Raw genomic sequence first — 15,571 nt, 5'->3', positions numbered from 1 at the left:
TTAGTGGCCGAGAAGGAACGTAAACTTGAATTATGGAGTTTAGGTAGATGGTGCAGACCCAGTAGTCACTCTGTATGCAGCATTAGGGACTTGAATCTGATTCTGGAGGTCACTGAGTAATGGAGTGACATGCGTCCTTTTGGGCTGATCAGATGATGGCGATCCAGCGCTGTTTACCAACAGACATTTCATGGTTCCATATGCATGGAGATACTCGGGTCATGTCCCCGTCACTTTTTAAAAGCAGAATCTGTTGAAAAGGTTTTGAAAAAACAGTTTGCAACAAGAAATGTTAACTAACAAATGAAAAAGCTTTGAGAAATGTTTATTTGCACATTGGCGAAACAAGTGTGCATTGTCCAAAAGTAACTTAAGCTAAAAAACAAAACAAACCCACTGATTCTAAACCGGGACGCTGATCACTAACTTTCTTTACACAGTTTCTTCTTGTCTAACTTTTCTTTTCCCTCCCTGTGAACATGACCAACAGCTGTCTTGTTTCTCTAACGTTAAAAAAGTTTGCAGCATCCAAACAGCAAGACAGTTTAATTATTAGAGTTTATTGTCCACCTTAGTTGAAATTTGTCTTTGACTTCTCCAAAAATATACAACAATGACACCACAACTATCGCACATTAAAAATACACAGAGTTAAGAGTAGGACACTGTACCGCCATAAACATACAACACCAGAGAATGAAAAGCAGCGCGGCAGATGGAAATAAGGCAGGTTACAACATAGAAATGTCAGTTAGATTTAGCTAACACTGTTGAGGTTATTCCTTAAGTTGTTTTATTGTCATATTTCAGGGCAGTGACGATGGACAGGCCTGCTGTCATCACTGGGGCTGTCTGTACAGTAGTTTGTTGCAGGTGTGGACGTGATGGACTGTTGTGAGTTTAATGAATGAGTACTTTCGTATTGTTGACTCTGTAGTAGCCTTTTTGATGCGCCGTTATGCAATTTTCTTCCGACCCTACGTAATTTGTAATGAAGTACTCCATACAGATGAACACCATGTAAGACCAAGTTATGTTAGCAAGCTAGTTTTAGCTCCACTACTGGAAACTACCGGCTCTAAAAATAGATCAGTCATGAGGTCTTTAACCTGCATCTTTAGTCCTCCAAATAATGTATTATTGCTTAAATTAGTGTTGTCTTTTTTTCTCTTTGGTGACAGCCCAACCATCTATATTCACAGTCACTTCAAAGTTAATTAAATCAGATAGAACTTGATTTGAGCCTGTGGGGAAACTGGGTCGTTGCAGCAGCAGACGATAGTCACAGGACACAGCGGCGAGACAGACAGAATATAAATAGACATGAACAGAGGGAGAATAACTGAATACAACAAACTGAAAGGAGGAAACTGACACCGAGAATAAGAAATTAGAAGTGAGAAAATAAGATGTTGATCCCGTTGTGTCTCATGTTCTCTGAAGGTTGATGTTTTCTTTTAGCTTGAAATAATCCCATACTTTGGACACACCGCGCTATTTTCTCTCTCGTCTTCCACTTTGCAAACAGCGCCATCATAATCACGTCCTGTTCACACAGTGTAAGCGCAATGTGCGACAGTAATAAATGTCGGTGCGAAACGGTGCTCTGTATACTTGGATTAAACGAAGCCTCGGTGCATTTTAGTGATCAATTTAATCGAAGAATTGTTTCAGCCCAAGTCTTAGACGAACAATTAGTTACTTATATTAATAACGGAGTCATCAGAGCAGAGCTGCACTGAGAGAAAAGTCTGACATGAAGTGAGATGCTAAAAAAACTTTCTAAAGCAAAGCGGTCCATGACTAATATGATCAAATCATGAAACCTTTTATAAACCCAGTAGAAGAATCGTTTTCCCTGGTTTGAAGAAGTGTACAGCAGCTTTGGGTGAATTCATAAGAGAATGTCATTAGAATCCTGAAGACAAACTTCATCTGCAGATGAAAAATATAGTCAAAAGCTCCAGAAACTCTACTAAATGAACCTTGCAGTGAGATTGTTTTCTAAAATGCTGAGAGTAGTTGCCAATAAAGTTATTTAAGAAGACACATTGCACCAGGGACAGTCTTTCATAAGAATTGACGGGTTTATAGTGTCAGAGGGTGATGCTGGACAGAAACACTGATGCAGCTGAGTCTAATTTATACTTTGGCATCAAATCTACCCCGTAACCTGACGAACATCTCCCCAAAAATGTAACTACACGTCGCGGCGACCAACTCCCAACGTGATCCGCTCACTTTCACTTGGCCTACACCAACAAAGAAGAAGAAACTCAACACCGTTGATCATAGAAACCCTGCTGCTAACTAGCAGAGAGACGCCGACACCAACGCACAAGTATAAATGCTTGGACGACTTAGACTCGACACAGAAGCCTTCAGTCCGGGAACCTCTGAGCTGTAGGAGCAAATCTAACAACCCCTCAATAAATAAAAAAAATATAAATTTATCTGGACATGACTTGTTGGACAGGTCTGGGACACTCACGAATCAAAGGTAGAATTAATGAATGTGACAAATTGTCTTTTGTCACTCGACGTGTCACTTAAGAACAAATCCGCGGGGCATGAGGTCCTTCGTTTCCAAATTACGTCACACTCCAGCTCGGCAGTTCTACGTCGCAATGTCCTGTCACTTGTCTGCCCGTGAACAGCAACAGCATTAGAAGAAGAAGAAGACGACAGATGTCTTAATGTTTTTAGTATTATACACACACAAGTGTGAAAAACACACTCATGCAAATGCACAAACACACACATGGAGAGATGTCAGAGCGAGGGCAGCTGCTGTGGACTGCCAGGTTTATGTCTCATTCAGGCACAATGAAGCGAAGCACATCTGAAAACAGCTTTTAGGGTTAAAGGCTCAAACATTTCAGCAACTTAACTGAAACAAAACTGAGTGACTCAACATCTTGACATAATGTTTGACTAACAAATACATTTCAGAACTGCCCTCGCTCACTGCTTCAGCCTCCAGTGTAAAAGAAAATAGTGAAATATCTCTGTAAATATTTCTGCTTCATTGACGAGAAACATTAAGAATAATAGCCTTTATTTGACCTTCAACGGCTCCGTTGTTTTTTATCCTGATGTCTTAAAATGAACACGCTGATGCTTGAAGTTTAAATGAAGCATCTTTAAATATCCAGACTAATCAGCATTTTTTACACCAAACCTCTCACGCACACTCAGTTACAGCATCAAACGTTGTTTTACTCCTGAGACTCCTTTCATTCTTCCTCCTTCTCTTTCTTCCCCACCTCTCCTCACTTCATTGTTTCTGCTCCTCCTCCTCTTCCTCCTCTTCCTCCTCTCTGTATTTAACTGCAGTGTTTTATCTGCAGTATCTCTCTAAAACTGCAGACCAGCTGCAGGTTTCAGCTTCCACTCTGAAAATGAATTCACATTCATAGTCTCCTCTTCCCTTATGTTTTACATTTTAATGTTCCGGTCAATCCACAGCCCCTCTTATCTTCTGCGCCTCCAATAAGGTCAACAGCACCAGCAGCTTCATTTCCCCCTGAGAGAGCACCCGTCAGGGCCAAACACTCCTTCGCTTGTTTATGTTTCCGATCTTCCTCCGGGGTGAACAATTCACTGCGGCTCTGCTTTTTGACAACACACGCTTCGATCTGCATACTTATTTTAGCTTCGCCATTTTGCACAGAAACAAAATTTGCACTGATATGCTCAAATGTTATTGCCAAATATGGTGAGTGTTGCTCTTTGGTGTAGGACCACTTTTACTGTGATGCCACCTCTTTGAACAGACGTCTCCTTCCACAAACTGTATATTTACTTTCTACTGCATTTGTATTTTGTATGTTTATATGTAAAACTACATGTTTGCACTGCACGACTTTGCTTCATTTTGTCCGTTGTTGCAAATGAGAATCTGTTCTCGATCGGCCTACCCGGATAAAGAAAGGCAAAATAAAAAAAAAATAAAGTGCATGTCAGCTGAAGGTTTTTAGGGGCCCTCAGCAGAATTTTTAAATCCCCGCAATCAATGAACTGTGAAGGGACAGGGAGGCTCTAATGAAAGACACTATCCAGTTGCATTATGGGAAATGTAAGTCAAACTATTTTATGGAAGTGAAATACAAAATCACTGGAGTGTACGGCCATGGTAGCAGCTGAGGCTGAAGGGGGGATGTCATCAGTTCTGGACAGGTTGACCTGTTGATGAATATTAGTTAATAAATTCATTGATTCATTTCATCACCAGCCATTTTGATAATCGGTTCATTACTTCGAATCCGTTTTGAAGGAAAAAAACATGCTAACTCTATATATTTTCTGGTTTCTTTGCTCCTCTGTGACAGTAAACAAAAGAAGACGTTTGAGGACATTTTTCACAATTTCCTTGACCCGACAGCTCATCAAGTAATCGAGAAAATAATTGACAGATTAATCAATAATGAAAATAATGGTTAGTTGCAGCCCATGAAAGGTCAGGAGAATTCATCCTGAGGGGGACGTGGATGTTTGTAGAAACATTCATGACAATCCATCCAATAGCTGTTGAGATATTTGAGTCTAGACCGACCGACACTGAAATCCACAGAGCACGGTTTAAAATAACAATCTACATACAGCAAGAGAACATTAAACTTTAAACTTATATGTTGTGTACCTGCTAGTTTCAGCTCTTCATTGAAGCTCTGTTTACAGAGTCAGAGGTTCCCTGTGGAGGGTTTGGCCCCCAGCCAACGCTCTGCAGCTTTTTGGTGAGTGCGTCCCCGTTTCGTTTGTATCTCCTGCACGTGCGCGACCATGCGGGTGATTTGAAGAAGACGGCAAGCTGGTAAACATGTCTGTTTTAAATGTTGAAAAGGATCAAATAAATCCTCCAATGTTCATGAACGCACCACATTTGTCAGACCTAAACACACAGAACGTAAAGAAAACGACTCTTTAATTATTTAAACCAGACTGCGTGTTTTCATTTATTTAGCTGCACCATTTCATCAAATGGAAGAATTCTAGATGTTTTGTGCATCATTTCAGCCACAGTTCATTCTCACAGATTTGCTCTACATAAATTGGGTTTGCATTGTGTTTGGCTGCACAAAATAAGGCTGTTAAAAAAGGAAGCTTGTATAAGATTAAAAGATTTTATTAGAGTTGTAATAACCAGAACTTATAATGCTGCCCTTTAAAGTAGAATTTGTAGGTAAAGGTTTATCTAAGGACAGACAGCCAGCAGGTCGACTCTGCTGCTTTTTACTGTCGTATATTTTCTTTCAGCCTTATCATAAAAGGTGAAGTGACACAATTTCTATTTTCGTCAATAGTATTTCTTAAGCGGGGAGCCGGTTCAGTCGTCACAGATACAGCAGCAGCTACTGTCACTATAACTGACAGGTGCTAACAAGCTGTTTGCAGAATCTGCCAACTAGAGAAACCTTCCTCCACAGGCTGACAAATACACCTGCTGAAGGAAAAACTATAACACGGGGAAGATCCAACGTCGAGTAGTTTCTCTGCTGATGAATCTCCACACTATCTTTTTATTGTTGTGATGGGAGTAAGCGAATATTGAGAGATCGTAAGAAACCTGTTCAATCACATCTGGGAGGATCACGTTAGAAATGACCTGACTGAATAGCTCTCAAAACCTTCCTTTTGTTCAGAATTTTCAGAGTAAGAGAGAAAAAATTATCCTTTTTGCCGGACACGAATGTTGATATTGGACCAACGTGCCAAACTCTGCATTACTTGCAAAGTATTTCTAATTACAGTATCTGTGCATGGAAACTATAGCACGGTCAATGCTAGAAAATAATCACAGGGATGGAAAATAAACTAAGGTTAAAGTTGGGCGACTAAAATTAGGCCATAGAAAAGAGTCTCCCACCTCAACAAAACATTCTCACTCCCGACTCGTCTCACATGGACGCTTGGTCAAGGCCCTTTGGCTTTTTAACACCCTGGGTCCCCCTTTAGTCTAATTTTTAGACCTTTAGGGCTTCGCAGTCAAGTTAGCAACGCTTAGCAACAGCAAATATGCAACGTCAGGTTAAATTTTCAAAATAAAACGCTAGCGTTTCGAAACATCGCCATTTTGAAACGGCACGTTATTAAAGCTGTGAAAGTCGCAGTTTGGTTTAGGCACAAAAACTACTTGGTTAAGGTTAGGAAGAGATCCTGGTTTGGTTTTAAATAACTACGTACGTAAGTTAACACATAAGTTAACTAACGTCACTTGCGTAACTGACGCAATTTATGTAACTTGCTTTAATATTTTTGTTTCACACGGGACACGAACCCTGGTCTCCTTGTTCAAAGTCCTGGTTCTGGCCCTCCATCCACCCCAACCACCTCCTGACTTTTAAACCTCATATACCTGCCTTTACCCTCATAAACTGACGCTACAGGGCTTCCCTCCCCCCCCACTGCGCTGAACTATGACAGGGATCCCCGGTGCGTTACAAACTGACACCGATGGGTCTTGACTATGCGTCCGTCGGGGAGAGAGAAAACGTTGACCTCAAAGTGAGAAGCCCGTCCGCCACCCTGACCGCCACGCCTTACTTTTCTTGTGCAGCAGTATTTAAGTTTACCCTTCTACCGTCCTCTTGTGGTTGTGTGAATTGTGACTGTTCTTCACCCTTTCGCCTTCGTCGTACCCGGAGTCAGAGTCCTGGTCGGAGTCCGGTGTCAAACTGGCCTCCGTCGGTCTTGGTGGCCGTGTTCAGCCCCGGCCCGGCGGTGATCTCTGGGAGGCTGCTGAGCTCGGATCCCGTACTGGACTGTCATGCTAGCTGCACAGTTAACTGAGCTAACAGCAGTTATGAACTGATACGTGATAAGCTGCCTGATTTCAACAGGTGGAGAGTCTCCACTCTTACACATCGAACCACAGAGGTGGAGATCAGAAAGCTGAATAATTTTTCATATTGCTATTTTGAAAGCCACTGATGTGTGACCGCGTACTTTAATTTCCTTCCTGTGAATGTCAGTTTTTTAGCTGTGGACATGGTTATTTCTCATTTTAAGAACTTGAAAGTTGTTTGTTCCCAGTGTGACTCACCATGCGAGTGTTCTCGAGTCCTCCTCCTAATTTAATGAGGCAGTCCCTCCGCATGGTGGCTTTCCAGTTCAGTTTCTGCACATGCTGCAAACTGGTGTGGCTGGACGGATTTCAGTGGTTTTAAATTAGTGGAGACGAGCCCAGTCTGTCACTCTGCCCGCTGCTGCTGGAATCCAGGTCGACGTAGACCAGTTTCCATCCGGCCCTCTGTCCCAAACAACAGCAGGAGATTATGCAAAGAGCTGTGTGTGTGTGAATGCTCTTAATTGAGGCTGCTGGCTCCTCTCAGATGCTGCGATGGTTTGGTTAGGTTTAATATGTGAGTCATGTCGAGGCAGAGGGGGGGAGGTGCTGGTCTGAATGGTGAAGAGGGGACGATCTGAACCGCCGTGTGTGCGCGTACCCTTTCCTGTGTGCATATCCGTGTGTGTCTTCGCAAATGCACACGAGCATTTGTACTGTGTGTGTGCTGGATCAATAAGCTATCATAACAGAACAGGTTGGCTGCCTGTATCAGCTCCCCACAGACTGTTAGAGCACATCGCTGCTGATTTAATGCATGGCTGTGTTATGACTGTGTGTGTGGTGTAGATTATCCTCCATCTCTGCTTTCTGCCCCCCCCCCCCCCCCCGTCTTTGATTGCAGCAACAATCACTCACACAAACACAGTCATCATGTCTGTACTGATTGGATCGTTGATGCTCGTGTGCTGAATATGCAAATCTTCAAAGCAGTGTTTTTTTTTAAAGCATGGACCCAGGGACTTTCAGGGGCTGCAGGACTCCTTGAGGAAGTTCCAGGGAAATTCCAGGAGGTTCTAAGGATCTTTGTGGATGTTAACAACGCTCTGATCCTTCATGAGGAGGTTGCAGAAGTCTTGGACGAGGTTGCAGGCATCGTTGTAAGAGGCTCTATTTTGTCATGAAGGAAGTTTCGGAGACAACTGAAGATGCCGAAGGTTTTTGAGGAGGATCCAGATGTCCCAGAAGGACCCCTCTGTTAGTGAAGAGGTGGTTCTGCAAACATACAAACGCTGTGAAATAGAAGTGTTTAAGTAATAGGGTTGAGTATCGTTTAAAATGTTACGATACCAGCACCAAAACCAGTACTCTTAAAGTGATACCAGTAGAGCACTTCATGTGATACCTTGCATAAAGTGCCACCTGTTGAAGCCACAGGAGTTGATTAGTTCCTCCTCACAGGTAGTTTTATACAGGGAAAGACTGCAGCCTGGAGTTTTTATATGTGAATGAGGGAGGAGGAGGGAAATAGTTTAGGGACCAAATAAGTTGTGGGAAACGAATTTAAGGTCATTTTTTGACACGTGTGTTGAAAGTAAACAACAGAATTATTTTGTTAACTTTCGATCTCCGAGTGTTTTTTCCTTTAGTGGTGAGTCGCAAACGAGTCAGAGTCTGTTTAAACAAAACTACAGAGTAAAGAGAGGCTGCGGGTCCAGCTGAGCAAACCGGCTGCACCTGAAGCAGCCGTCAAGAAAATTTCGGAGACAACTGAAGATGCTGAAGGTTTTTAAGGAGGATCCAGATGTCCCAGAAGGACCCCTCTGTTAGTGAAGAGGTGGTTCTGCAGACATACTCCTGTCTTCCAGGAGGTTCCAAGGAAATGTGAGGAGGTTCTTGGGGACTTTTTTCTTGGGAACATTTTTGGAGAGGTTAAATGGATCTTTTGAGGAGGATGCAGAATTCTTGGAGGAGGAGGATCAGGGTCATTAGTGATCGGTACCTTGATGGATGATTTTTAGGAAGTTCTGAAGAAGGGGTTTGAGGGAGATCCAGGAGGGCTTTGTTGTCACTCATGATGAGTGTTTAAGGATGCAGAAGTTTAAGGGGAAAATAGAGGGAATTACAGACAGGGAGGGGTTTGAATATGGAAATGAAAAATGTTTAAGTCAGTGGTTCTTATGTTGTGAACCCAGAGAATCCTTTAGGAGGAAAATTCCAGAAGACTATATGGAGGTTACGAAGTTGGTTTTTGGGATCGTTGAAGAGAATCTGGCTTGTCGATGTAAAGTCTATGAGGAGGTTCTTTATTAGTTAGGTTCTTTAGAGGATTCAGAAGGGTGTCACCAATGAGGAGGCTCACCACTCCAAAAATCTGTTATTGCAGAGGCGTCAGGATTACTGAAAGGGCTTCCTAGTTATTCTTGAGGAGGCTCTGGGCAAAGAGGAACATATATGATTTTAAGGAGGTTCCAGGCATAATTTAAAAGGCTGAGTGTCTTTAAGGATATTTGAGATTATTGCGGAGGTCCTTGAGTTGGAGTTTTTGAATGGCTTCCCCCTTATCCGTGACAAGGTGACGGGCATTCGGAGGAGTTTCGTGAGGAGATTCTGGCCTTGACCTCTGTGACAGTGAGGGCAGTGACATCCAGATCTCCTAGAAGGGCCTCCCTGTTATTGACGAGTAGTTGCTAATGACACATTAGAAGTAAAAGAGGAACAGAGGTGATTAAGGTGTTGGACATGTATTTTTTAGAAGGCTGACTTGTTGTATTGTATAAGCCCGTGTGACGGAAACCAGTGAGACTGTGCAGAGAGTAAACCTCACTCCCCGACACCTTAAGAGATGCCCACGGGGTTTAGCCTCCTTGTCAGTTGTTAACAAGGTTAGGCATCACAACAGGTAGACGTATTACATTCATGTAAAAATAAACATCATAAACATTCTGGTAAATAATTTAAGGAAATATATAAACTATAGGAATAACAAATGAAAATATAAATGTAGAGAAAAATAAGAAAGTATTTGCATATTGCTAAAGGCAGTATAAACATTACATTTCTATAGATAGTTCCTGTAACAAAATTAATTGTATAGGCACATTAATGTCATTTATAAATTGGATAGACTCACAATACATTCTGAATTCTGTTCTAAATAATTCAAATGATGGTCGGGATCTTGAGATCTTGATCTTATGGACGTGGTACTTACCTAATAAGATGAGTAAGTTAACCATTTAACCATCAGATTTTTGTTTTCATAGTGTAGTATTACATCCTCGGCTTCTAGTTGATTAAATGATTAGATTGAGTTACAAAATAATCCAAATTTTTTTCCCAGAATCCCAATGTGTATCTGTATTGACGCTCAAAACATTAGTGCAGAATCGTCTCGTCTTCATCTTTGCAGAATTCACATTTTTGATCAATATCTATAAATTGTGACAACATTTGGTTAGTAGAGTAAATGTTAGGCTCGATTTTGTAATGCATTTATTTCACTTTATTGGGTATAATGGAAGTTTAAATGGAAGTTGTCACTTGCCATGTTTGCTTTCCTGATCACAGCAGAAGTGACGTAGATAGTAACGTGTGCAAAACTCTCCCAATTCTGCTCTTCACAGCTTCGGGCCCTGCGCACTTATTCCACTAAGTGCACTTTAAACAAATGTTCACTTCGAGGAAGACCTTAGGGCGTAGTGTGAATACTGTGACAGGGCCACTGTCTCGTGGATTCAGAAGGATTTTCAGAATAAGAGCGTTTTGCCTGCCTGATTTTACTGACTTTTGCAGATTTTGTTGATTTGTTCAGTTGTCCTTGAATTCTGTGCTTCTACCATAATTAAATAGGCTACGTAGTTGAATTGTTTCTCTTTGGTCTGTTTTAACTGTGTTGATTTTTGTTATACGATCTGCACAGCGTGTTTTATTTTGAAAAATGTGCTACATCACCGTTTTGATGGTGTCTCATGTTGTAATGCTCCATGACATGTTTGATCTAACACACCATGAATATTGAACTTAAGCTAAACTTTTTTTAAAAAGTCGCAAATCAAATCATAAACACGATATCTGGCAGAAAAATCGCAATTCGATTCCCGCCCGCCCACAAATCGTTCAGCCCAAGAACAGGTTCTAGAGTTCTTTCATTCTTTATCGAGAAAGCGTCTGACCGCTTCTGTTTCTTAACCATTAACCTCTTAGTTGGTCATTACAATGTTTCTGACAATTAACCCTTCGCTAATCCACACCGCCGAATATGCAGCTGGCCAATCACAGCGCAGTATAGGACTCTCGCTAACGCGCCTTTTATTCACTGCACAGTACCAGCTGGACTCGCCTTTGTTTGGTTTTCCACTGTGGAAAAGTTGGACCTTTTTTTTTTGTATCACCCTGCTGATTGGTCAGAGAGGATCGTCACTATTCACTGCATCATCATTGTGTGCGCCAGACAGAGGCAACAGGAAGTTTATATTTTACAGTTTTCGTACGTTATTTCATCACTAAATCCACTTCTGAGAAGTTTTGAGGTGAGAAATCAGCTGTGTAGATTTCAAATATTGACAGTTTTACGAGAAGTGATGGCGGAACAAAAACGTGCTTGAAAGTTTTCGAAGTAGAGGAGCTCCGCAGGTGGCGGCGAGGGAAGCCTGCGGCGACCCGCGGGAGACTGGCGAGGCCGCACATTACGTAGCGGCAGTTGTGTGTGGCGTCGCTATGACGACGAGCTACATTGAGGGATGCTATCTGCAATGGAAAACGGAGCAGGGTCGAGTCAAGGCGAGTTGAGCTGGTAATGGAAAAGCGCCATAACTGAGGTCCGACATTTTCATGGCTGCGCTCCATTGACTCTGATGCAAAAGAAGTCGTTGTCTAACCTTTTTTTTGGCTGTATTTTTCTAAGATCTGGTCAAACGCTGTTCCTGCTGCGTTTTTACGTCACTTTGAGTCAGACTGACAGCCTGAATAAAACCTTCAGATGTATAATGCAACTGCAAAACTGTCTTTCTGAGATCGCTTTTTCCAAAAAATGTTTCTCTGCAGTAATTGACACTGGCAGCGCCGTGATAAAAGTCAGCGACAGTAACTAAGAGGGGTGTGGCTTCAGTTAACTGATAGAAATAATTAGTTAAAACTACAAAAAGGCCAAAGTTGTGACGAACCAGAATCATCCTTTACGTCAAGGAAGTGTTCAGTGATGGGAATGAAATAGTGTTTTTAGATTTATTCATCTTTACCCGGCAGTAATGAATCTGTAAGTTTCCATTCCAGTGTGTGTTTAGCAGGAGGGGGGTTGGCATAGAGCGAGGAGGAAAAATAGATTTGGATAGAGTGAGGAAGATGGATGGGAGGGGGAGAGAGAGAGAGAGGGAGAGAGAGAGGGAGGGAAGGGGTGGAAGAGGTGGGGATGGTCGAGCAGCAGGAGGAGGGTGACGAGCGAGAGAGATGATGATGAGAGAGAGAGAGGGTGATAGAGAGAGTAATCGACGTTAGAGTGTATAACAGAGCTGTAGGTCGCTCTCTGCCTCAGTATCACAGCAGCCAGCTCTCTCTCTCTCTCTCTCTCTCTCTCTCTCTCTCTCTCTCTCTCTCTCTCTCTCTCACATCGTTTTCTGGATATCGTTGCAGCAAACCTGAAACTCACACTCAGCGTCACATGTGGATTTAACACGGTGTGTGTGGAGACTGAAGTATGGACAATGTTGCCGCCGGGTTAGTACGCTCTCTCACTGTGTGCGTTTGATCTGTCTCGAGTGTCGGTCACGGCAGAGTTATGAGACGGCCGATTGTGTGTGTGTGTGTTTCTGTCGGTGTGTTGAGTCCAGGTAGAGGTCACCTTTAACCTGTCTGCATGTCTGTCTGCTCATCTGAGAACGCAGAAACAGGTGGGTACAGACTTCCACACATCAAGGTTATCCTGCATTGTTTTGGTGTGTGTGTGCGGTGAGACAGCAAACTGCATATCACGATCCAGTCAGCCGTGCAGGTCCAGGTGTTTTCAGTGTTAGTGGTTATCGCAGCTTGACTTGGCGGGCTCCCCCAGGTGATGCTGCATCACTCATTCAAGCTCCTGACACACAAGCAATGACACACACACACACACACACACACACTCAGTGAACACGCACAGATGCAGACACACAAGCCAAACACACACATTCATCTACACGCTTGTACGTCTGTTCTGTCTCTAAGTATTTTTGTCAAATGTTCTTCATTTGCATGAATAATAATAATAGTAGGTTACATCCATTATTACTCTCTGCTGTCCTCTGTGTGCTGCACCGATTGGAGTAACCTGATTATTTGTATGAGAGGATAAAGTGCATGTTGGAAAAGGTATGTTAAAATATAACTTGTGCTTTACATTCAAAGAGGCTAAAATGCAGTGACTTGACATGGGATGTATCGGCCCAAGTAGTCTTTTTATGTATCTGCAAGGACTATTAAATGTTGCCTTACATTCCTGTTGAACGCTCTGGCAAAACAGCTGGTGGGCCTGCTGGAGCCCAGCGATCAAATTTGATTAATGAGGCAGGGAAATTAACTCAAAATGAACTCCTTGACCCCGTCCACATGCACACGTATATTTTTAAAGCGTAGCTTTTTCTCTGCGTTTTGTCCTTCCGTCCACACTCAAGCAGCGTTTGAGGTAATTGAAAACGAACCATTTTGAAAACCTCGTGCCAGGCTTTGCAGTGTGGACGTGTATATTTTTGATATTTTGTGCAGTGGCCTAAACACTGCTCATTCTGACATTTTTGTTTTGCTAAGTGGTGCTATTAAGGAATTATTCCACTTTGCTGTCAGTCCACACATTTGATTCCTCCCCTTCCTCGATGCATGGGGGGTGACGATGGTGCAGTGGATGAGACGCATGCCTTTGGTGTGAGAGACCCGGGTTCAATTCCACCAATGTGTCCCTGAGCGAGACACTTAACCCCTAGTTGTTCCAGAGGCGCACGACTAGCAATGTTCAGACCAACCTCGAATTTTCTCCTCGCGACGCGAAACGCGAAAACATGAATAAACACGACTCACCATTACAACAACTGTATGAACCCAAAGTAAACATGTTGCTGTGATTTAATAGCAATAAACGGATCAAACTGATGCTGAAATAACGACAACATGATGCAGATTTGTTAAACATATGAACTGATGCTTTGTCAGGTCTGTCAGCAGGACAACAACTTCTAAAATGTTTGTTTTCTGAATGGAGCTCGGATCGATCAGGGCTATGCTATGCTAACTCTTTCACAGTAAAGTACAACGACAGCTGGAATAAAGTTACAGACACACGTTTTCTGATCTCACCAGAAACCTCCTCGCTTTCTTTTCTCCAAGTAATGTCCAGCTTTGTCCAATTTTTATATATATATGAAGTCGTAGTCCGACAGAGCTAACGACGCGAACAACAACATTGGAACCGGATGTGCACAGAAGCTGCTGAGAAGCTCCAGTGAAGATAAATCAACATTGAAATCCCAAAAACTAAAGTAAAAAGCTAATTTAATAAAAGCAGTTAACTCCGAGCTCCTCCCGCGAGTAAACGGCGTAGTTGTCAGAGCAGAATCCACCGACTTCGGGGGTTTATTTGTCTAAAGGTTGCAGCGCTGCTCCCCGCTCTGCCCGGCCCTTTCCACACATCGCTCTGAAGCCGTCGGTGACGTACAGACAATCTCAACAGCGACTTCTTCGCTTGAGTTGATAATTCAATTCCAATTCCTTCGCGCCGCCCAACAGGAAATTGCGACTCTACGCGTCTTAGTATTGACTTTGTATGTAAACTAACCGCCCCCGAACGCTCTCTTCGCTTTTCGTCTGAAAGCTCCATCAGACAAAAGCTAAATGAATAAATGTAAATGCATAATTTCCGTAGGTCAGTGGTCGTCAATAGGCGGCCTGCGGGCCAGAACCGGATTGCTTTGATAGCAGAAGAATAAAAAATAAATAAATTGATAGCTGAAACAGTTACTCACATAATCGTTTCCTCCTAAGTGATTGTGCCTCCAAAATAAAGGCGTGAGAACTTTTTTTGCAGCAATTCTTTATGACAAGTTTATTGAGAGCTTTTACTTTGAAGAGTTCTGAAAGAGACTCTGGCCTGCTTGACGCAGCTCTGATAAAAGCCGTGGGTAAACGTGGGATTGGGTTCCCCTGAATTTCCTCAGGGAAATGAAAATAAGCGTCTACAGGTTTATGGATGGGGACCAAACGCCGGGACGCACACTGCAGCACGTGCTTTATTGTGAGCATGTGCAAAAGTGTCCTTTATAATCAATCTGTTTAACAAGGGAGAAAAAAATATCCACAGTTAGTTGGAAACGATCTAACAACCTTCCAAACGAGAGTCCCGCACAGAACCGACTGAGCTAAACGTGCACGCAAGTACGCAAGGATGTGAAATAATTTGACTTTGTTTGGCCCGATGCCAGACTTATTTGCCGACCCCTGCCGTAGGACCCCTGGAATATTGTGTTCAGGCTTCTGATTGGCCAACATGACTTTAGGGTTATATCGCCTCCTTCTAAGAACAGGCTGTTGATTAGGAATCACAGTGTTCCTGTTTAAAACACCACATTAGTGTTAATGAGGAAACTCTTGTTCACCTTCTGGATAGGAATAAAGAACCTGTAGAGGGTGCAGACCAGGGGTCGACAAAAAGGTCTGGCATCGGGCCAAATTTAGTTCAAGCCATTACCTGACGGGCCAGAACAAAGTCAAATTACTTCAAATCCTTGTGTCCTCATGTGCATGTTTAGCTCAGTGGGTACTGTGTGC

At 42.7% G+C, this 15,571-nt stretch overlaps 1 protein-coding gene across 1 annotated transcript in view; it reads right to left on the bottom strand.

Annotated features, from left to right (window-relative positions):
* Window positions 1-9,345: 9,345 nt before the first annotated feature.
* LOC119888463 (inaD-like protein) overlaps window positions 9,346-15,571 on the bottom strand; it is a 40,511-nt gene continuing 34,285 nt past the window's right edge. Inside the window, exon 3 of the mRNA XM_038699018.1 lies at window positions 9,346-9,474. Coding sequence (XP_038554946.1) covers window positions 9,346-9,474 — 129 coding nt within the window. The remainder of the gene's footprint in view (window positions 9,475-15,571) is intronic.

The sequence above is a fragment of the Micropterus salmoides genome, unplaced genomic scaffold (assembly GCF_014851395.1).
Source record: "Micropterus salmoides isolate LMB-PRFRI ecotype aquatic unplaced genomic scaffold, ASM1485139v1 Ms_hic_scaffold_5, whole genome shotgun sequence".
Lineage (NCBI taxonomy): Eukaryota > Metazoa > Chordata > Actinopteri > Centrarchiformes > Centrarchidae > Micropterus > Micropterus salmoides.
Note: the sequence above shows the minus strand (reverse complement) of the source record. Positions and strands in the feature narration are given on the sequence as shown.